Consider the following 24,996-nt stretch of genomic DNA (forward strand, 5'->3'; position numbering starts at 1 on the left):
TTGCTTTTTTACTGAGCTTTAGTATGGAAATGTACGAAAGTGGAATTAAATTGGAATAACACTTTCATTGCTAGGCATTCGAAACAGTTTATCTCTCCAAACATTTCAATAGTTCGCAAAATCCTAGAGCTTTCGAAGAAAGATCTAAACATTTATACTGATCTTATAACAGCACATTGTCCAAACCGCTATTATCTGAAGCTTATGGGGAAACGGCAAGGTGATATATGTCGATTTTGTGGCACAGAAAAAAAGACTCGGAACACCTGTTATGCCGATGTTCGGCACTTTTCAATTAAAGATCAAGGTTCTTCGACAAAGAGCTGTTAGAAGCCCTGATACTTGGAAAACAACTCCCAGCGCAGTACTGTACTTCATCCGAAGTGCACCGGACTGGAAAAATGCTATTATTCAAACAATTACAATCGCTTCTGATAGTGGTGCGTAAAAAACAAAATTCAAATGAAGGTCAAATTACACGTTTATGGCTCTCTAAAGTGATCCTGTAGCACTCCACTATTTTCAAGTTGATTCATCTCTGCCAGAATACTTACTTTATGTGCTTGGATCAAAAAATTTTGAAAGTTGTTTTGGTTTAAACTAAAATTTAAATACTGTACAACTTTTTTGTAAGGAACTTTTATTAATTTGGAAAAATATACACTTGTTTCTTTTCCTTTGTTTAGTTATTGAAGGTTTGATATTATTATTTTTTTCTTGCCCCCCCCTTGAACAATATTTCGAGACCAGGACATAAACTTTTTTCCAAATTTGTATCAGCCTTATTACTCGCTGCCAGCGCTATCCCATATTATAGCCGTCCCTAGCGAGGACTCATTCGTACCTCTGACCAGTACACTTAACTATAGGAGGGGCGTTTGCACTGTCAAGAGGCTTCAGAGGGTAAATATAGAATTCAGTACGAAGGAAGGGTAAATGGAGGGGCCTGAGAATAAACCCATGCTAAAGTCACTTGACATCGAATGGCTTGATTCTACTAAGATTCGAACCCACGACCACTCGGTTAACAGGTTAAGAAGAACAGCTAATATAATACAGAGAACTTCTGATTTATAAGACCTAAATACAGTTTACTTCAGTTCAATATAAAAGTAAACTTTTTTAGTGCTGCGGGTGAAACGGACAATGTGTGGGGGTAAGATGGACAGGTACTGTAAATGCCCCAACTGAGAGCATATTATTATTTTTGACCCTTAACAAATTGAATGCGTAAAATATGGTGATGAGCGTGCAAAAAATGAAGGAGGCAGTCCACCTGCTCCCACTAGAGGTGGCCAATAGAAAATTGTTTGGCAGAGGCAATATGAACAAGCATTCCAAAAACTGTTTCATGCCTGGCCGCTGCTAATTTGTTTGATGTTCACGTTTGCCGGTTAAATTTTTATTTAGGGTAATTTGGGGGAATTTGGACACCCTAAGCAAATCACCTATTATCCCAAAATCTATGCATCAAAACTCAAAAAAAAAAAATCGTATGTTGAGTTTTACTTGTTTTCTGTTTACCAGCTGAGTTTTACTATTGTATCTAGCTTACTTTTGCTGAAATATGATAAAATAAAAATCATGATTTTTGAACGCCAAAATTTTGTTTGGGGTGATATGGACAGCCGCTGGGGTGATATGAACAGTGTTTGGGGTGATATGAACAGTTAATAAAATTGTGTATTTCATCGCCATAACTTATTTTCATTTGTGTCAAGTAATTCAGGGGCACGTATTATTTAGTAATAGCGCCCTAGGATCAATTTAGTAAGGATTGGCGAAAAAAATTAGTTCAAAAACTGAACCAAAAGCAATCTCTTCTTTCAGTAAGTAAATTCTGCAAGGTTTTAATTCCTAGATAGATGGAGAACTTATTTGATAATTTATATGATACTAGCTGACCCGACAAACTTCGTATTGCCACAAATTAACCTGTGTTGTACATAAATCATGAATCTCGGATGATCTTTGTCACAATCTCGAGTTTTGCGAGCCCCCAGTGGGCGGCGCTTCCGACGGCGGGTCACCGGCAACACTCGCGACCGTCTCGTCCTGAATGATCTAGTGTTACTATAGATAGTTTTTGTGGTCTTGTATTGACTAATGTTTTATGGAAGAGTCTCGAATTTCTCGAGTTCGATTAGTTCTTGAGTTTCGCAAAAATTTCTGTTTTATTTGTATGAGAGTCCATATCCCCCTACCACAGGGGTGAGAGGTCTCTAATTATCGTAAAATAAATTCAAGACTCCAAAATCTCCCACATGCCAAATTTGGTTCCATTTGCTTGATTAGTTCTCAAGTTATAAGGAAATTTGAATTTCATTTGTATGGGAGCTCCCCTCTTAAAAGGGGAAGGGGTCATAATTCACCATAGAAAAAATTTCTGCCATCTAAAACTCCCACATGCCAAATTTGGTTCCATTTGATTGATTAGTTCTCGAGATAAGAGGAAATTTGCATTTCATTTGTATGGAAGCCCACCCTCTTAAAGGGGAGATGGTCCATAACTCGCTTTCTAAAGAAGAGAGGGGTTTCAATTCACCATAGAAAAAAATCTTGCGTCCAAAACCACTTACATGTCAAATTTGGTTCCATTTGCTTGATTAGTTCTAGAGTTATGAGGAAATTTGTTTTTCATTTGTATAGGAGCCCCCCCCCCCCCCTCTTAAAGTGGGGAAATCCATAGAAAATATTCTTGCCTGCAAAAACACCCACATGATAAATTTGGTTCCATTTGCTTGATTAGTTCTAGAGTTATGAGGAAATTTGTATTTCGTTTGTATGAGAGCACCCCCTCTTAAAAAGGTAAGGGGTCCTAATTCATCATAGAAAGAATGGTTGCCTCCAAAAACACCCACATGCCAAATATGGTTCCATTTGCTTGATTAGTTCTCGAATTATGAGGAAATTTGTGTAGAAGCACCCCCTCTTAAAGTTGGGAGGGGTCCTAATTCACCATAGAAAATATTTTTGCCCTCGAAAACTTTCACATGCCAAATTTGGTTTCATTTGCTTGATTAGCTCTCGAGTTATGAGGAAATTTGTATTTCATTTGTATAGGAGCCCCCCCTCCTAAAGTGAGGAGGGGTCCCAATTCATCATAGAAAAAAATTTTGTCTCCAAAAACACCCACGTGTCAAATTTGGTTCCATTTGCTTGATTAGTTCTCGAGTTATGAGGAAATTTGTATTTCGTTTGTATAGGAGCCCCCCCTCTTAAAGTGGGGAGGGGTTCTAATTCACCATAAAAAATATTCATGCCCTAGAAAACTTTCACATGCCAGATTTGGTTCCATTTGCTTGATTTATTCTCGAGTTATCAGGAAATTTGCATTTCATTTGTACAGGAGCCCCCCTTCCTAAAGTGGGGAGGGGTCCCAATTCATCATAGAAAAAAAATTTGTCTCCAAAAATACCCACGTGCCAAATTTTGTTCCATTTGCTTGATTAGTTCTCGAGTTATGAGGAAATTTGTATTTCGTTTGTATAGGAGCCCCCCCCCCCTCTCAAAGTGGGGAGGGGTCCTTATTTACCATAGAAAATATTCTTGCCCTCGAAAACTTTCACATGCCAAATTTTGTTCCATTTGCTTGATTAGTTCTTCAGTTATGAGGAAATTTGTATTTCATGTGTATAGGATCCCCCCCTCCTAAAACGGGGAGGGGTCCCAATTCATCATAGAAAAAATTTTTGTCTCCAAAAACACCCACTTGCCAAATTTGGTTCCATTTGCTTAATTACTTCTCGAGTTATGAGGAAAATTGTGTTTCTTTGGTACAGGAGCCCCCTGTTAAAGTGGGGAGGGGTTCTAATTTACTATAGAAAATATTCTTGCCCTCGAAAACCTTCACATGCCAAATTTGGTTCCATTTGCTTGATTAGTTCTCGAGTTATGAGGAAATTTGTATGGCAGCCCCCCCTTTTAAAGAGGAGAAGAGTTATAATTCCCCTTATAAAGAGGGGAGGGGTCTCAATTTACCATAGGATAAATTCTTGTCACCGAAAACACCCACTTGCCAAATTTTGTTCTATTTGCTTGATTAGTTGTCGAGTTATGCAGAAATTTGTGTTTCATTTGTATGGGAGCCCCCCCTCTTAGTGGGGGAGGGGTTTCTAACCATCACTAAAACCTTTCCTGGCCCAAAAAACCTCTACATGCATATTTTCATGCCGATTGGTTCAGTAGTTTTCGATTCTATAAGGAACATACGGACAGACAGACAGACAGACAGACAGACAGAAATCCTTCTTTATAGGTATAGATTTATTACATCTTGAGGCACTGCGACATCAGCTCTGGATATACTGGGAAAAGTAACCTAATCTGAAACTTAAGATAAATTAACCATAGGACACATCGATTGCTGTTGCAACGAAAATAGCCAACATGATGCCATAAGGAGAATGGCCAGATCTACGTTTAGTTTATCGTCCGATAAATCAAATCACATATGAATTTTTATGAATTTTGCGCTTTAATTACAGTCCAGCATGATCTAGGGACCATTCCATAGAAATCGGTTTGGTAACAAGCATGTAGCATAAACATGATTTTTTCGAAGTAAAGCAATTTTAGGGATTTTGACTTATAATTAGTATTATACATATTAACTACATCTTTAAAGGAAGTATTATATGACTAGATCATACGAAATGGATGTAGTATTGTAATATTAGTGTAAGATTTACACTTATTTCTCCAACGGGCATGAGGAGCATCCGATACTGTCTTTTTCTGGGCATTTTTCGTGATACCACAATTTGCAGCTAGTGCACAGCTTCCACCCTTCTCTTGAGTGAGATTGGCTAAATGATGCTGCGCAATATTCGCATAGGATATCTTCTGCAACATCCGTCTGTACCTTTTTCATTTTTCGCGTTTTCTTTGGACAAGCTTGTTTTTGTACCTTCTTCATGGCTTTCGACAACTTTAGAGCTTCAGCTTGTACCAAACTTTTGCGATAATTTACTGTGGTCAACTCGCAAGATTTCTCCGACTTGCGCTTTTTTGTTGATGTAGCTGCCTTTGGCAGAGGAATGATGCTCGACGGTTCTATCTCAAACGAATGTTTGACTGCAGTTCCCGCAGCCTCCTCAGCATGGGCAGATTGGATTTGTTGGTCTCCAGACGGCTTTGCCTGGTGATTTGCTACATTTGATGTACCCATTTCTGGATGGTCAGTCACATCTGCGGGCACAAAATCATTCGCCCCGAAAATTCTTCGATTAAATGGCCAAATACCTGTTGCCGAAAATCCTTTTGTTGCATTTTGCGTAGTCGCTGAACGTTCGAAGGCGATTCCCACCAAACTGGCAACGTCATAGAGCGTCACAAATTTTCCTGGGGTCTTCTTGAGAAGTGACCCGACCGCATCTGCGTAAAACTTTTTGAACGGGCCCATAAAGCTTACATCTAATGGCTGCATACGGTGACTACAGTGGGGCGGGAGTACAATCACTACGACGTGATTCTTTGAAGCAGTTTCGCAAAACTCCAGATTCTTGCTGTGTGAAGAGTGACCATCGAGAACTAATATTACTGGACGCTCCGAGGTAGGACGAACGTGCTCGAGAAAGTGTCTGAGCCATTCAGAAAATAGCTCAGTTGTCATATAACCGGAAGAAGTGCATGTAAATTTGGTACCGTGGGAAGCACCAGTCTTCAATTGGTCGGTCATTCTTTGCCGGGGAAAAATGACCATCGGTGGTATGTAATGGCCCGACGCAGACATACACATAACAATAGTGGTTGTTTCACCTCTTTCGGCACTTGTAATAATGCCCACACGTTTTTGTCCTTTCTTCGTAGCAATTTTTAATGAGTTGTTTGGAACCTGGTTTGCCAAAAATGGAATTTCAAACAACGAATAATAGAAAAAAAAATTTCGATTATGCTGAAATCAGACCATATCTATTTTGATCACTTTTCTTGCTCGAGTTTTTTCGTAGCCTATCTAATGACCCTGTAGTGAAAATAATCTTTATTGTGCTTAACGGTTTGGATGAATAGAGCCTCTCTATCGTCCAAAATCTTAAGCACAGGTCTGGTTTTTGCACTCAGCCGCGTTAACGAGAGACAAAAATTATTAAGAAAACTGATCAAGGTAGACACACGCTTATTCCAACATAACCGAGAATTTTACATTACCGTAGAAACACCAGTTTCGTCAACATTGTAAATTTGTTCTCAAGGACATCAAAAAAACGATCCACTGATGGTTTATTAAAAGCTCTGGCTCTTGCTGCTGACGTTCCTTCTGGAGATCGCATCGAAATTGTAGGGTGGCGCTGCATGAATCCGTAAAACCAGTCCCACCCGGCTAAGCGAGTCTTACGATTGAACCGATGAGTTATTTTATTCTTCTCGGCTAAGTCAAATGCCATCGACCGAATGTCGTAAGATGTCAATCCATACAACCGATTTTGCATGTCAAAAATATGATTGACCATTTCTATCTCCTGTTCCGGAGAGAAAACGGTTGATTGTGGCTTTTCAAAGGAGGATGATGAAGTTTTTATGTATCTGATCAACGTGGTTCGGGGAATAGCGAAAACTTTTGAAGCTTTGTTTACAGAAAATCCTTTCTTGACTGCCTGCAATGCTGTTTGCAGTTCATCTTTCTTCCAACGTTGTCTGTCCGTCCTCTTTTTGTATTTCCGCGGCATCTGGAATTAATCAGACCGAAGAACTAGTGTAAAACTACCCTGACCAGTTCACCCCAAAAAAACTGTCCATTTCACCCCAAACAGCATGCAAGAATATAAATGCAATTTATCGCGTTTATTGTTGCAAAACTTATTTTTATTTTTTCACCAAATAATACCACTTGTGTATCCAAACAAAACTACACTGCACAACGATATTCAAAGTTTATTAATTTATCGCAAAAACCTTAACCCTCTAACGGGTAAGACCGTCTGTAGACGGGCTTCGCTTTTGGAGCTCCAGAGCCGCATACGAAATTTGTTTTTAATTGGCAATATCGAAAATATATTCTGTACAGATTTCTTGACATTTTGATACTAATATCATAACATTCTGACCATGCATTCAAAAGTTATCATCTTTCAAAAACAAAAATTCCGAAAAATTTCGAAAATAATTAATGCGCGAATTTTCCCTTTTTTACTTTTGTAGAAAAAGGACATCTAGAACAAAATGATTGACCCAAAAAGTTTTTCTATGAGTAAATTTCATGCATTATTTTAATTTTGTAATATATCTGAATTGAAAAAATATCTGGGCAGAGCGTTAGACATGAAAAAGGAAAAAGAGAAATTGGACTTTTTCTTACCTGGCGCTCCTCCAGATAATTATTTTTGCATGAAAATCAGAACTTAAGGTTTTTTCGTGTGTACTTTCATGATAAAATATTCATTAGCTTGATCGCATCGTTTTTACGGTGTTGCCCGTTAGAGGGTTAAAACTGCAAGCGAAAAATTACTGGTAACATTCCATATAGGTAACTTTTTTAATAAAACTGACGTTTCGCGACAAAAGTCAAGGCTAACTGCGATTTATTTAGGCTAAGTACGGCTTAACAAGTGAAGGAACATAGAGGATATAATTACAAATCCCAAAAACCGGTATTTTCCGAAATATTACACCTGTCCATTTCACCCCAGGTGTCCAAATCACCCCTAACTACCCTATATGCTTGAGATATCACTAAGAAGCAAAATCAACAATTTTATTATAATATGTTCACTGACCATCTTACCCACACTAGCAGTTATCCATTTCACCCCATCATTATACATTTTTTTAAAGCTTCACAATTTTTCATACGCAAATGAAATTACGTATTATTTCAATGCAGACGTTACTTGAAAAGGTAATAAATGGAAATACTTCATGCTATGGGCAATGTTTTGGAATCAAACCACTCAAAAAGCTTAATTTCGATGGAAAAAAATTTACATCCAAATGCAGAATCATTTCCAATTTTTAGTTTTTCTGTACTTTATCAAAATTGGAAAGTTCTAAATGAGGATGGAAACGTTCAGACATCATAAGATAGCAAGATGGTTGGATGCCCATCAAAACATTTACGAATTTTAATGCTTAACGGGTAGAATCAACCACCTGTCCGTCTTACCCACAGTTACCCTACATTTGAAAACGGTCCGTAATCGGCTTTTCGGCGAAGCTTCCGCTTGATGTCCGAACAGGAGCGTTGTATGGCCATCATGTCAACTTTGCGAATGCATCTCTTGATTCTACCAATCAACTCTTTGCAATTCGTGGCTCTCCATTTATTTTTGTACACCAAGGAACTCAAAATCCCCAAGAAAAATCTTCGATTGGGCGCACTGAGACAGATTTGTCGGGTCGTGGTTTTTCGGTACAAATAGGATCGAATGGGTATTCAGGAACGATTGTGTTTTTTGGCGTAATGCGATTATGCTCTATCCGGCTAAAACACGTATTGTCCATCTTCATTATGTTTTTGTAGAAACGGGATCAAAATTCTTCAAACATTCGTCTGGCACATCTTAATTGATAGCCAAACTAGAGGGCTTGTTGTTGAAGAAACGAGAAAGAGAACGATGTCTTTCTGCGTCCATAATTTTGACTGGTCTTCCACCACGGGAATGACACTTGCTATACTAACCTGTACAAAAACGTAGCCAACATAGAGCGGGCCCTAGCTGACAGCTTCACAGATGGGCTCAAGCTGACAACTGAGTCGGATGTGTGAATTGTTGAATTTTGTTAGTTTTAGTTTGATTTTAATCAAGGTTTTAACATCACATAGCCAATGCCAGGCAGGCAATTGATTCGAAATACATGAAACTGTGAAAATGGTTAGTTAAATTCGTTTTGTGAAATCGTTTTCCGTTTGCCGCCTTTTTCATTTAAGCAACGAAAATATGACGTCAAATCAGCCCCCTGTCTTCCACTACCTTGCTTGCTTGCTAATTGTTGGCTATCTTAGGATATGGTAAACAGTCGAAGCCGCAACATATTCGCTTTTTAAATGTTGCGCCGTATGCTTTTTGCTGAGATTTCTATGGCAATTCGTAGAAGTGTACACTGCGCTTCCGAAATGCTTCTGATTTCGACGTCATTTTAAGCAAAACAATGCAAGCATAAACAAAACAAAAAATATTGACAAAAAGCGAAGAGAGAGAACTAACACATACATACTCTCATTTCTCTCTGAGCTCGTTTGTTGTTGAGTATAGAGGCCTAAAAAATCCAAAATTTTAGTTGTCGCCCGTTATCATCAGTAATGTTTTGACTTTCCCTGTCACTATTAGTCTAACATTTCCGGTTATATTGGAATTGCTCAGTGGTTATTATACAGCCAAGCTTCATTGATTGCGCTGGGTCTGTCGTCGATTCTAATGTTTGAATGTTTGGTTTTTTGCTGATTCCGATGACGAATACTGGAAAATAGGTTAAAGAATTACACTGGACACGCCTAATACAATGCCTTGAACGCACGGGAAACGACCGGGACCATCACCCCAAACAAGGATGGCGAAGATCGCTCGGGACGCATGTCTCATCTGCACTGAATTAAAACGTTACTAGAGGGTCTCATCGGTCTCATCAGCGTCCAAGTAGTAGTCAGCCCCCCACAGATTACAAAAATTAAATTTAAAATTAGTCATAAAATTTAATTTGAAATCGAAGTTGAAAATGGAATTAAATTATATTTAAGCTTGAACTAGAAATGGAACATTAAATTGGACTTGACATTGGATTCATATTATAAGCTCTTGCCTTGGAAAGGCGCAGTTACCCAGAAGGGGAAGCTGCCAAAGCTCCGACTCCTAGTCTGGAAGTGGAAATTATGACCACGAAGAACTAACAGGTAATTGACGAGAAGTGTGTAAAAAGGCTTTTATGTAGGGTATTGTCGTTATCGTCGGGTCACTGTTATGGTCGGGCCATCACGATTTTACAGTTTTAGTAACTCATGATATCTATGATACAACCATTGTAAAACTTCTTACTGTGATAGCTAACTTTTCACAATATTGTGAGTTTCAATCGTGTATTCAAAACACCCGTACTGAATTCAGTGACTAAATTTTACAAAAAAAGTTTTCCAGGCGCAATGAACTTTATTTCAAGGAATGATCCATGAAATGCAATTATCGAGATAAATTTTGAAAATGTATGTGTTATGCTGCACACGAAGACTATAGAAAATTCCCCTTCAGTAAGGTGTTTGGGAAGGCTAAGGTGAAATACTAGAAAAGCGTCACTTGAGTAGTCATGATTGGGCGACCATAATTTTAAACGCAGAAGCGCAATAATCGCTAGAGAATGTCAGTCACGTAAAATGTGATGAAATAAAGCAAAATTGATACGATAAAAACCTATATTTTTGTTGTTTTTTTCATTGGAGTTGTATACTTTAGAAAAGGCGATTGTAGCAATATGGATTTTACAAGATCGCCAAAATTTCACCAAAATGCAATTAGAAGGGGTATTTGTACCTATATGAGTCGTTGTTCTCGGAATTCATTCTTTTCATGTCTCTATATAGAATTTCAATACGTGTGTCTTAGATTTTCTGCGGTGGCCCAACCTGCACAACATGGCCCGACTATGACAACATTTTTTGTCTTCACGTAAATGCCTATAACTTTTTTATTTTTCAAGTTTCGAACTGATAACTTTCCGGAAATATACCTTATTCTTAGACCTTTGCAATGATGTGTTTAGATTTCCGAAATTCCTTTTGAAACGAAAGTTATGGGCGAATTCCAAAACGTGGCCCAACCACGACGACACTCCCCTACTCAACACTTAATACCTCGATGGAACACCTCTCGAGCAATAAGTGGCAAACTAAAATCGCTGCCATCGCCCATCGCCCACATGTAACTCCAGCACAAATTAATATTGGTAAAGGTGTATGCAAATTTTTTAAAGCGTTTAACAAACTATTTCTGGAGGGCGCCACTGGCCGATTTTACACACAAAAAATCGATTAGTTTCTTCGAGCCTGGTAATATGTAAAATTTGACCTAAAATTAAGCCTGGAAATGAACTTGAAATTTTGTGTGGAGAACAATCAAATGGTTAAAACCACATTAAAATAAAAATTAAAGAAAATAAAATTGAAAATAAAAATAACAATTGGATATGAAAGTGAAATTGAAATGTTTTCTGAATTTGACAAGAAATTGAATATGAATAGAAACACAAATTGGGATCTAATTTACTTTGCTTGTTTTTATTTCAAATTAAATTAAGAATTATTTAACTCCAACTTAAACTGAACATGAATTGGAACATTGAATTGCGGTTGAGCATGAAATTGGACCTTAGACTGACTGAATCTATTTTTACGCAATTAATTTACTTATCGCAAAACACCTGAATCGGAGGCCCGTTGCTACGACGGTTGAATTCATAACTCTCCGACTGCCACCTAGACGCAATGGAGGAAACTACCGAGGTATAACAAACCTTTCGGCTGGATCCAAGTTCTTTGAGATCATTGTGGGCAATGTAGTCTGTATTCATGTTAAAAACTATATTTCTCCGGAACAACATGGATTTATTTATTTCGATCGAATTCATCATGTAATCCTGTTGTGTAAATTAAAACGCCTGGGAGTATCTGATGATATGACCCGTTGGGTGCAATCTTATCTTGTCAGTACAGCACTTCGTGTACGATTGGATACGCACACGTCGGAACCATTCGTCAATGCATCTGGTGTGCCGCAGGGTAGCAACTTGGGCCCGCTACTATTTATTCTCTATACCAATGACATTGTACTCATGCTTGACTCAGGTCGCAAGTTAGCATATGCGGATGATTTGAAGATGTTTTATTAAGTTCGTTCACCTGATGATTGCACGCATCTACAGGAACTTCTGGATAGCTTCGATTGGTGCAGACGAAATTGACTTACAATAAGCATTCCAAAATGTGTCGTTACAACCGCAATCATTTCCCTATTATATTCGACTATAGAATCGATGGTGTTGTACTACAAAGGGCAGACCAAGTGAGCGATCTTGGCGTAGTTTTGGATCAAAAATTGTCATTCGATCGGTAACTACACGGAGCGAAAAAACTTCAGTTTGTTTCAAACAAAATGATTGTTGCTTTAAGCCTCAATAAAATATTTTTATAACAACCTGAAAATATTTTTGTTTCAAAACGAAATTTTATTTGAATCAAGAAAATAACTGTTTTGAATTAAGAGTATAGTATTTAAATTTAAATTTAACATTTATATAACAATAAATATTTTCATTTCAATCATACATTTCAGTTTAAAACAAAATGAAATTTCTGTTTGTGCGTAAAACAACCATAAATATGGTTGAAACTACATTTTTACCTTTGTTATACTATATAATAAAGGTTTAGGAATTGGTCGAAAAACACGAAGTCGATCTGAGGCCCGGAGGGCCATGTCACATATACCAATCGATCAGGTTCGACGAATGAGCAATGTCTGTGTGTGTGTGTGTGTGTGTGTGTGTGTGTGTGTGTGTATGTGTGTATGTGAGTGCGCTTCAATTTTCAATCGCCTATTTCTCAGAGATGGCTGAGCCGATTCGTCTGCTATAACTTTTGTTTGAAAGGTATTTTTACCTAGTATATCATTATTAAATGGTTTCGTGGTCTGACTTTTAGTTTAAAAGTTATAAGCAAAAATGTGAAAATTACGTGACACGGTTTTCTCCGGGACCACATAACCGATTTCATCGATCTTAGTACCAAATGAAAGCTCTCACTATTGCTAAACTTCACGCCAATTTTTATTGAAAACAAACAAGTGGTTTAAAAGTTATGCTTAAAAAACCAGTTTTGATAAGGTTCAAATGATCGCCTGTTTCTCAGAGATGGCCAAACCGATTTACGTGCTATTAGTTTCATTTGGCAGGTAATATAGCCGGATAGATCACTATTGAATGGTTTTTTGATTGGATCTTTAATTTGAAAGTTATGAGTAATTCAATACACCACACCAAAATTAACAATAATTTTAATGATTTTAACCAAGAAAAATAACCTAATTTCAATTATTTTAATATCAAACGAGAGGTTTTCACACTACGAATATATATGCAAAATTTCATAACAATTGGTTTTACCGGTCAAAAGATATTAACCCTCGAACACTCGCGCCAACTTTTATAACACAGTTACTCGCGCGCACAATAGCCCAAAACCAAAGAAAACGTGCGCACTAGAGTTTTGACTAGGAAAACTTGATTTTAAGTTTATCGAACCTTTGGAAGAGTTTCTTAAAATTGAAAGCTCTATCGTCTAGTAGAATTTGAATTTTGATTAATCCCCCTAAAAGTGAAATAAAAAAATTATTTTCCTTCAGTTTCAATATAACACATTGATGTGTTCTGCAAAGTTTTAGAGCATATTATTATAAGAAATTTTGCTGAAGACAGTAACCTTCTATCTCTTCAACGAAGAGATCTTATTTATTGTATATGAGTTTGAAAAATCAGTTTTTCTATTTTAGCTCTTTTTGTAATTGTTGTATGACTTTTTCAGGTATTACAAAGTTGTATAAATAATAAAAATACACAACTTTGCTGAATATAGTATACCTCTATGTTTGCTTGTTTACGAACTGTAGAACTATGATTATAAAAAATACCCTGATTTTGACCCCGAATTACTCGACTACCAACAGATGGATACATTTTAAACATTTTACATTTGCTGGTAGTTTTGCTGCACACAGACACCATTTTTCCATATGAAGAAACGAAAGAAAATTCCAGTTGGGGCCAATTGCGGTACATCTCACATGCTACTTGCTTCGTTTCTGTGATGTAGGTTTATGCAAATCTATTTTCCTAACAATTTAAAGTAATAATGCATTGAATAATTCTGACATTTTGCTCATAACAAGTTTATTGAAGAATATACGTTAGTATATACGTAATATACGATTTGTAACTATATAACAATATGGCATTCAAAAACCTACATATGGTGTACAAAATACAACAACGTGAGTAACCGAAGGTTCATAAAAATTGATGAAATTTATTCAAGAAAACTTTATTGTTGTGAATCAAATAGAATGGCGTTACAGGAAATTATGCATGGTTCAAAAATCTATTAACTAGACCTTTACTACGCAATGTATACGTTAAAGAATAATATTTCATCTTACAACTTACTTTTACTTGCACTTACCCTCATTAGTAACAACTTACTCAGCAATTTCATGAGAAAAGAAACTATCAAAATTTATAAGTGCTTCTGTGCTTCTATCTGGTTCAAATTTTGTAAACTTATTCAATTTCCAAAAATTTTATGTAAACCAAACGTGTCGATTTCTATCTCAAATTGCAAGTAAGACTGTATAACAAAGGTTCCTTTCACCACTGGGTGGATTAAATCAGGTTTTATTCTCCGTGTAGGATTTATATCTAAGCTCTCTAGAGCTCTTAAATCGCTGTATTGTGCACTGGTTCGACCAATCCTCGAAAATGATTCATTGGTTTGGTATCCTTATCACCTATCTTGGACTCTACGACTAGAACGTGTACAATAACGGTTTATTCGTCTCGCTCTCAGGAACCCACCATGGAACGACCCTGTAAATCTGTCGCCGTACGGCGATCGCTGCCGATTGTTGTTGCTGCTTGAAACACGACACTAGATTCAACGAGCAACTTTGATTTGGTCTTGAAATTAAAATCGGTTGTGGGGATCGTGACGAAAATGGCGATTTTTTGATTAAATTCAACATGGCGGCCAAATCTAAGACGGCCGCCAATTTGTTTTTTTTATTTCATTTGAAAGCTATATCCTTCCTCTTTACAAAATCGTATCGTTTGTAGTTCATTTCATAGCCAAATTTGGAAACATCACAATAATTATATGAAAACTGTGAACCTTGCCATAGATAACTGGTTGTTTTATTCAGTTAATGTCTATGCATGCCTAATTTTATGAATGTTTCTTGTAGTATTTTTTCTCAGCTTTCCCATGGTGATCTTAAAATGAAAATCAGTTTGGGGGCTCACAGCGAAAATTTTCTGATAAAGTTTGATTTTGTGATAAAATCCAATACGGCGACCAAATCCAAGATGGCCGCCAAAAATTTTTTACTCCATTTGAAAGCCAAGTTCTTTTTTACAGAACTGTGCCATTTGTTAGTTGTTTCAGTGCAAAGTCAGAAAATATCACATGTATATAGATGTAGATCTCAATGCTTGCTAAAAATTTCACATTTTTTTAAACTGTCAGACACCTTGGCGAACGAGGGGTTCACTGTTTCGAGATATTAAAAGTGTAATTCTGATTTTTTTAACCATTTTCAACCAATCAAGTACAAAAGTTCTAATATTTGAAGACCTCGTGTCAGTAGTAGTCCCGTTTCAACAAGACGAATTTTGACCAAGTTTTTAGTTAAATACAGTCGATATATAAGTAAACACATTTGAGAGTGTTTTTCTAACGAGTAGGGAAATCTGCTCAGCACCTGGGTGCTGTCAGACACCTGGGAAGACAACTCAGGCAGTGTGGAGTTGGGTATCCCGACCCCCCTAATGAGGCGTGAGGACCCCGACTCACTAAAACCCTACTTGAGTCTCCAGCCTTGATCCTCCCTGGCTCCACCTTAACGGTATTACTTCAAGGAGGCGCTATTGTACTTAACGCGCCCTCTTAGATAACTACTCTGCCGTGAATCGCATAATAGTACCATTTGTAGGGAACGAGCCAAGCCTGATGAATTAGCGCAAATATAAATCTAATGAAACTGATTTATTTGCTTCAGTGTAAAGCATAGTATACAGTTCCAAGCGAAGTGAAAATCGAAGCAAGTGAAAAAGCGTGTCTTTTCGCTCGCGGAAAATAAAGACTGTGGATCTCTTCATAATTTCGTGAGCTTTCGGTTTACAGTTCAAGCGAAGTGAATTGAAGGGTTTACAGTTCGAGCGAAGTGAAAACAAATTTAAAGCCAATGCGGTATTTACAAGTGGGGCAATGGTGCTGCAGTAATTAAGTGTAGCGCAAAACATTATCAATACGTTTTAAAAACCTAAAAATCAGTAATAACGGTTTGGCGTGATGTCTGATTCTACAAAAAATCCACATTGCTCGTTGCGGTATGTTTTTGGAGTCATGAAGTTTTTTTTGCCAATATTAATAAATATTTCCCTTTTCCACACCTGTACACACTCATTGGCTTGAAACGTCAAGTTTTCGCTAGCTAGCGAACGTAGACGCTCGCGAAAGAAAAGTACCCAAGTGAAAAAGATGTCATCCACAATCTTTAATTTCGGTGGATCACGTTTGTTTACAGTTCCGAGTGAAGCGAAATGCAGTTTTTGCGCTAGTGAAAAAGTTGAACGTTTTGTATGGGATTTTCACTTCGCTCGGAACTCTATACAGGGCTTAACAGAAATTCCGTTGCATGTGTTGTAAGAGTTCGTCGTACGAACGATAAGAGGCAAGGAGAAGGCAAATCATGAATCATACGCATACTGGGGCATGATATAGCATACTCTAAGCAAGAGCCAGTTTTTGGACTAACGTAGACTGGAACGGACGTCGTTTAAATCGTGTTGCGGGGATTCTGCTCAAAACTACCGACGGATACGACATTGGCGCAAGAAACGCTCCCAAAGGGTGAGTATAGTTTTCTCGACAAAATATTGTGTGCTAAATCGTTACTGAGCCGCAATTTGGAAGCAGCTTTGTGTTGTAAGCGATATAGCATGTGATATTGAAAGAAATGAACGGATGCTTGTGCGCATCTGTAAGCTTTATAGACTGCCTCTGGAAGGCTACGAAAATGCGCTTGTGTGAGCTGTATGAACGCCTCTGAGAGGGCTATGAAAAATGCGCTTGTGTGCGCTGTTTGAACGCCTCTGGGAGGGCTATTAAAAATGCGCTTGTGTGCGCTATTTGAACGCCTCTGGGAGGGCTACGAAAAATGCGCTTGTGTGCGCTGTTTGAACGCCTCTGGGAGGGCTATTGAAAATGCGCTTGTGTGCGCTATTTGAACGCCTCTGGGAGGGCTACGCAAAATGCGCTTGTGTGCGCTACTTGAAAACCTCTGGAAAGGCTATGAAAATACGCTTGTATGCGTAGTTTGAACGCCTCTGGGAAGGCAATAAAAAATCGATTGTGGGCGAAAGTCGGAGAGGCATCGGCTTATAATTCTTGTGTGCCTCTGCGAAGGCTACTTTTTGTGACTATAGGATTTGTACAGGAAACGAGTACTGTAAGTGATTATTAGATTTAAACTTGTTTTCTGTAAATCGGTACTACGATCCGGATATTTAAAAATAAAGCATAAAGACGATGTGAAGATGATTATGATTTTGATGATTTTCATCATGTTGATAATTTTGACGATATCAATTGCCAAGTTAGACCAAGTTAGTTTATTAATAATGACGATAATGATGATTGCAATGACTAAAGTCATGATGATAAGACAAAAATGATGGTAGTAATGATAAAAATGAAAATGGTAAGATGAAAATGATGATGGGAATGATGAAAATCATAATGGTAATGACGAAAATCATTATGATAACGGAGAAAATGATGAGAAAAAAATGATAAAGGCAATGACGAAAATGACGTTAGTTATAACGGATATAATAGTGACGTCAAAAATGGTGATTGTATAGATGGAAATGATAATGATTATGTCAAAAGTGAAAATAGTAATGATGAATATGATCATGATTGACGAAAATGATTATGATAATGTAGAAAACGACGATGTTGATGACGAATGGTCAAGACGAAAATGGTGATGAGAATGGTGAATATGATGATGAAAATGATCATAAGTGACGAAAATTATGATGGTAATGACGAAAATATTTACGATAATGAAAAAAAATGATAATGGTAATGACGAATAGGATGAGGGTCATGACGAAAATGGTAAGAGGAATGATGAATATTATAATAGTGACGAAGAAAACGATGGTGGAAATGATGAAAACGATTATGATAAGTCGAACGGTATGATGGGAATGATGAAAATCATAATGGTAATGACGAAAATCACTTTAATAATGAAGCAAAAATTGTTATTAAAAAATGCTGATGGTAATGACGAAATGATGATGGTAATGATGAATATAATAGTGACGACAAAGATGATGATGGCAATGACAAGCATTATAATGGTAAGACAGAAATGATTATGGAAATGACGAAAACTTTAATGGTAATGCGAAAAATGAAAATAGTAATGAAAATGATCATGAAAGACCAAAATCAATGATGGTAATGTTTATGATGATGAAGAAAATTATGGTAATAATGAATATGATAATAGTGACAACGAAAATGATGATGGTAATGATGAAAATGTTGGTGGAAATGATGAAAATGATAATGATTATGTCAAAAGTTAAAATAGTAATGATGAATATGATCATGATTGACGAAAATGATTATGATAATGTAGAAAACGACGATGTTGATGACGAATGGTCAAGACGAAAATGGTGAATATGATAATAGTGACGAAGAATATGATGATGAAAATGATCATAAGTGACAAAAATTATGATGGTAATGACGAAAATATTTACGATAATGAAAAAAATGATAATGGTAATGACGAATAGGATGAGGGTCATGACGAAAATGGTGAGAGGAATGATGAATATTATAATAGTGACGAAGAAAACGATGGTGGAAATGATGAAAACTATAATGGTAATGTCAAAAATGAAAATTTATGAGGAAAATGATCACGAATGACGAAAATCATTATGGTAATGACGAAAATGATTATGATGAAAAAATGATGGTAATGATGAATATGATGATAGTGAAAATGTTGAAAACGATAATGGTTATGTCAAAAATAAAAATAGTAATGATGAATATGATCATGATTGACGAAAATGATCATGATAATTAAGAAAATGATTATGCTAATGACGAATATGATGCTGGTTATGACGAAAATTGTGATAAGAATGGTGAGAATGATAATAGTGACGAATAAGAAGAATTGAAAATAGTAATGATGAAAATAATCATGAATGACGGAAATCATGGTAATGATGAAAATGATTATGATGATGAAGAAAATGATGACGAAAATGATAATGGTGATGATGAGAATGATGATCATGATGACGAATATGATAATAGTATTGACGAAAATGATGACGATAAGGAATTTTTTTTTCCGATCATTTACTAGAAGAGTAGAAAAGGGGGTGAATGTAGGGAACGAGCCAAGCCTGATGAATTAGCGCAAATATAAATCTAATGAAACTGATTTATTTGCTTCAGTGTAACAGAAATTCCGTTGCATGTGTTGTAAGAGTTCGTCGTACGAACGATAAGAGGCAAGGAGAAGGCAAATCATGAATCATACGCATACTGGGGCATGATATAGCATACTCTAAGCAAGAGCCAGTTTTTGGACTAACGTAGACTGGAACGGACGTCGTTTAAATCGTGTTGCGGGGATTCTGCTCAAAACTACCGACGGATACGACACCATTTATAAAGGAAACTTTATAGAAAATGAGACTGTTATGCGATTCACGGCAGTACTAGACTATGGTAGTTAAGCTGTTTACTCGCCATTGATCGGCTCTTCAGCGGTTTTATACCTCATGTGCTATCTGGGTAGCAGCCGCATTGACCGAGCTAGAATACATCCTTTGGACTAAGTTATCCGGAGTAGTGTCCTGTCCGCTCACTGCCATCATGTTGCTTCTAGCACCCACGAAACGAGGACATATGAAGAAAGCATGTTCTGCCGTTTCCGGATTCCGCGCATTCAGGACCAGAGATGCCATATTTTCTAAAAAAAAAATGTCTGCAACTGCTCGAAAACCGAAAAAATCGAGCAGCTTTCCGGCTACTCAAATTTTCTGGTTTGAAAATAATCTGCGAAAATCTGCACACAGACTTCCTAAGTCTGTGAAAGTTTAAAGAGCTTCGAACAAAAATCTGCAACAAAACAATAAAAGCCATAAAAACTGCAAATATCTGCAAATTTATAATGATCTGCAAGACCGTTCCAAAAATCTGGAATTTGCAGATAAATCTGCAAATCTGGTATCCCTGTTCAGGACACACGGGGGACTCTGCTTGCCCGAACTTGTGCTGATACATTTGAGAGTGTAGTTCAAGCTATATACGCTAAACTCCGACAAGTGTGAAATAATTACATTCTCCAGGAAATTAAACCCTCTCGTCTTCGACTACATGCTATCAGACGTGCCTTTACGCCGCGAAAACTGTGTGGGAATTCTGCTCTTTGATTTCAAACAAGCATATCGCATTTATTGTCGACAAAGCCTGCAGAAACCTGATATTTATCATGCGGATCGCCAAAAACGCCGACATCTACTGTCTCAAAGCTCTCTACTGCGGTCTTGTCCGGTCCAATCTTGAGTACTGTGCACTAGTGTGGAGTCCTTATTACCAAAATGGAGTTGACCGAATCGAGTCAGTGCAACACAGATTCATACGTTTCGCACTTCGGAGAATGCCCTGGAACGACCCCTTTTAGCTGCCCTGCTATAAACAGCGCTGCAGACTCATCAATCTTGACCTTCTGAACACTCGTCCCGATGTGATCAGAGCAATGGCTGTCGCCGATATGCTGACCTCGAGAGCGGTTTGCCCGTGTCTACTCGCGAACCTCAACATATACGCTCACGGTTGTGTTCTACGTAATGGTCCATTTCTGCGTGTACCGCAACCGCGAACCAACTACAGCACCTTTAGCACAATCACTGATCTGCTACGCTATTTCAATCGCTTTATGCCTAGCCCAGCTTAAACGTTTTTTTTTTCCATGTTGGGTATTTTTATCACTGCGACCATTTGTTTGATCTATTGTGATATATTCCCCGTTTTATTATAGCTATGTTGTCAAGATGACGCACCACTAGCAGAAGTGATTGTCATTGTTTGACTAATAGCATTTGTCCAGCCCGGTGATGCACTTCGGATGAAGTGCACTACTGCGCTGGGAGTTGTTCTCCAAATATCAGAGGGTTCTAACAGCCCTCTTTCGAAGAACCTTAATCTTTTATTGAGAATTGCCGGGCATCGGCATAACAGGTGTTCCGAGTCTTCTTTTTGTATGCCGCAGAAGCGACTTTGAAGTTTTCCCATTAGCTTCAGATCATAGCGGCTCGGACAATGTCCTGTTTTAAGACCAGTATAAATGCTTAGATCTTTCTTCGAAAGCTCCAGTATTTTGCGAGTAATTGAAACGTTTGGAGAGATGAAACGTTTCGACTGCCTAGCATTGAAAGTGTTATTCCAATTTGATTCCACTTTCGTACATATCCATGCTTTTAGCTCCATTTTTAAAGCAGAAGCAGATAAGCAACAGAAGGGCTCAGGTCCTACAAATTGATGAGATGATCCGAGTCTTGCTAGTGCATCAGCTCTCTCATTTCCATCAATTCCACAGTGACCTGGGACCCAGTACAAGTTGACTTGGTTACGACGAGACAATTTTTGGAGTGATTGAATACATTCCCAGACAAGTTTTGATGTGCATGTCGCCGACTTTAGAGCGTTTAGAGCTGCTTGGCTGTCGGACATGATGCATATATTTGAATGTTTATAGTTCCTGCGCAAGCACACAGTCGTACATTCTAGAATTGCTTGTATTTCAGCTTGGAATACAGTTGGCCATCTGCCCATAGAAATTGACATGTCTATTCCTGGGCCAGTGACTCCTGCTCCCACTTGATTGTCCATTTTTGAACCATCTGTATAGAAAACTGTCGAGCCTGGACGAATATCGGGACCACCATCTTCCCAGGAATCACGTCTAGGCTCGAATACACGAAATATTTGGTTGAAGTTGTATTTTTTATCCATCCAATCTTCATTACTGGTTACAAGAGGATTTATACTAATAGTTTTTAGAATACTGAGATGACCTGTTAAGTCCCCTTCAAAAAGGTTCTTTGATCTTTTGAGCTTAAACGTTAGCCGCGAGGTACTGAAAACTCGATTCCTGGCACTAGCACGTAGATTCTAGGTTAAGTGTATTAGTAGGGCCAAAAGGCCTGTTGATATTTTTATACAAACAAACAAATATATACTCGATAAAAATCACAGAATCCTAATGAAATTCTCGTTTTTCAGGATAAAAAACGTATTGCCAAAAAGAAAGAGGAAGCTCGTAAGGCAGCATTGCTAGAAAAAGGTATCGACGTTCGAAATCAGGCAAATCTGCTCGACGAGGGGGACGACGATATACTGTTTTAAACATTCGCACATGGTGAACCGTTCACAGATATAAAACAAAAGAGGATTAAACGGAATATAAAAAAACAGTAAATGGTTTTGAGTAAATTATGATAAATTTAAAAACATATATTGTAAAGTAACATTGTATATTGATGATTGGAATGTTTTTAACATTGTTTATTACAAGATGTTATAAAAAGAAACATCCAGTTAAAAGAAGTACATTTTTTCCATAGGTTGGTGTAAACTAGTAATGAAGCGAAATCTGAATAAAATGCATTAAGTGTACAACGTAAAATACTCAGAGCAACTTTTCAAATTCTGGTACAGTTTAGAAGCAACGAAATTGCTAAAGTTACCAGTCCGTACTTGGGGATTATTTTATGATGACTTTCAACAAAGGAATTATTGACCAAACTCGTGTTTTTAGTCTTTGACCTTGAAATGCGGTCAGGCATTAATATTTTTTTTGAAACGATGGTTCTACAATTGATGGAGGGAGGGTAAGGGAAAGTAATGAAAATTTTGTGAATGGAGGGGAAAGAGTGAAAAGGAAGGGGGGAGGGGGGTTATTGATAGCTACGCTTAACAGACAAAAGGTAGGAGTCACAACAACAACTTGTTAAGCGTAGCTACCAATAACCCCCCCCCCCCCTTCCTTTCCGCTCCATTCATAAAATTTTCATTACTTTCCCCTACCGTCCCTCCATCAATTGTAGAACTACCGTTTCAAAAAAAAATTAAAAGGATTGGTAACGTATGCTATCCAGCTTTTTACAAGCCAGAATGGCGGACGTGTTCGTAATATTTGAACAGCATTTTTGACATTTCCCTAATACATTGCACGTTTTCTTTCCGCACATTCCTTTAGTTTTACCGTGAATGCGCGAAAAGAGAACGTGCGATGTATTAGGGAAATGTCAAATATGCTGTTCAAATATTACGAACATGTCCGCCATTATGGCTCGTAAAAAGCTTGATACATGTGTATCTGTATGCTATCCAGCTTTTTACGTCCGTCATGTGTTCGTAATATTTGTATAGCATTTTTGACATTTCCCTAATACATCGCACGTTTTCTTTCCGCGCGTTCACGGTAAAATTAAAGAAATGTACGGAAAGAAAACGTGCGATGTATTAGAGAAATGTCAAAAATGCTGTTCAAATATTACGAACACGTTCGCCATTATGGCTCGTAAAAAGTTGGATAGATAGACAAATCTATTGGCTATTGGCGATAGTCGATGAAAGAGGACTTGGGACAGCACTTTGTAGGCGGCATTCAGGATAGTGATGGCTCGGTAGTTCTCACAATCCAGCTTATCACCTTTCTTGTAGATAGGGCAGATAACCCCGTCTTTCCACTCCTCCGGTAGTCGTTCCGTATCCCAAATCTTGACAATCAATTGATACAGACAGCCGGCCAACTTGTCCAGGCCCATTTTAATAAGTTCCGCTCCAATGCCATCCTTTCCCGCTGCTTTGTTGTTCTTCAGCCGCTGGATGGCTTCTTTAACTTCCCTTATTGATGGGGGTGGCACATCTTCGTCGCTTGCTGCACCAATGTGGTCACTTCCTCCGCTATCATGGTCTTCCGCCTGCACGCCATTCAGGTGTTCATCGTAGTGCTGCTTCCACCTTTCGATCACCGCACGGTCATCAGTCAAGATACCTCCATCTTTATCTCTGCACATTTCGGCCCGCGGCACGAAGCCTTTGCGAGATCCGTTGTGTTTCTGATAGAACTTCCGTGTGTCGTGAAAGCGGTACAGCTGTTCGAGTTCTTCGCACTCCTTCTCCTCTTGGTGGCGCTTCTTTTCCTTGAAGAGTCGGGTTTGCTGCCTCCGCTTCTGTTTGTATCGCTCCACATTCTGACGGGTAGCTCTACGCAGCATTTGTACCCGCGCTGCGTTCTTCTCATCCAATATCTGCTGGCATTCCTCGTCAAACCATTCGTTACGTCGATTCGGTGCCACACTGCCTAGGACGTTCTCCGCTACGCTGTTAATGGCTGTTTTCACGGCATTCCAACAGTCTTCAAGAGGGGCTTCATCCAGCTCTCCCTCTTCCGGCAGCGCGGTTTCGAGAGATAACGCGTAGTTTTCGGCGACCTCTGGTTGCTTCAGTCGCGCTAGATTATACCGTGGCGGGCGGCGGTATCGTATGTTGTTCACAACAGATAGTTTTTGACGTATCCTTACCATCACTAGGTAGTGATCCGAATCAATGTTAGCGCCCGGATAGGTTCTGACGTCGATAATGTCTGAAAAGTGCCGACCATCTATCAGAACGTGGTCGATTTGTGATTCTGTCTGGTTGGGTGATCTCCAGGTGTACCGATGGTAGAGGTTATGCTGGAAGAAGGTACTACGTATGGCCATGTTCTTGGAGGCGGCGAAGTCGACAAGTCTTAGGTCGTTTTCGTTCGTTTGCGGGTGAGCGCTGAACCGTCCAATCACCGGTTTGAATTCCTCCTCCTGACCAACCTGAGCATTACAGTCCCCGATGATAATTTTGACATCATGTCTTGGGCAGCAGTCGTATTCACGCTCCAACTGCGCGTAGAATTCGTCTTTGTCATCATCGGTACTTCCGAGGTGAGGGCTGTGCACGTTAATTATGCTTATATTGAAGAATCGGCCCTTGATTCTTAATCTGCACATTCGGGGGTTGATCGGCCACCACCCGATCACCCGCTTCTGCATCTCGCCCATCACTATAAAAGCTGTGCCCAGCTCGTGTGTATTGCCGCAGCTCTGGTAGATGGTATGACCATCTCTATACGTACGTACCATCGTTCCTTTCCA

At 38.4% G+C, this 24,996-nt stretch overlaps 1 protein-coding gene across 1 annotated transcript in view; it reads left to right on the forward strand.

The window, feature by feature from the left end:
• Positions 1 to 22,479, forward strand: part of LOC128738918 (V-type proton ATPase subunit D 1) — a 49,790-nt gene extending 27,311 nt beyond the window's left edge. Inside the window, exon 5 of the mRNA XM_053834407.1 lies at positions 22,085 to 22,479. Coding sequence (XP_053690382.1) covers positions 22,085 to 22,207 — 123 coding nt within the window. The 3' untranslated portion in view covers positions 22,208 to 22,479. The remainder of the gene's footprint in view (positions 1 to 22,084) is intronic.
• Positions 22,480 to 24,996: the final 2,517 nt, after the last annotated feature.

Source organism: Sabethes cyaneus, chromosome 2 (genome assembly GCF_943734655.1).
Source record: "Sabethes cyaneus chromosome 2, idSabCyanKW18_F2, whole genome shotgun sequence".
Lineage (NCBI taxonomy): Eukaryota > Metazoa > Arthropoda > Insecta > Diptera > Culicidae > Sabethes > Sabethes cyaneus.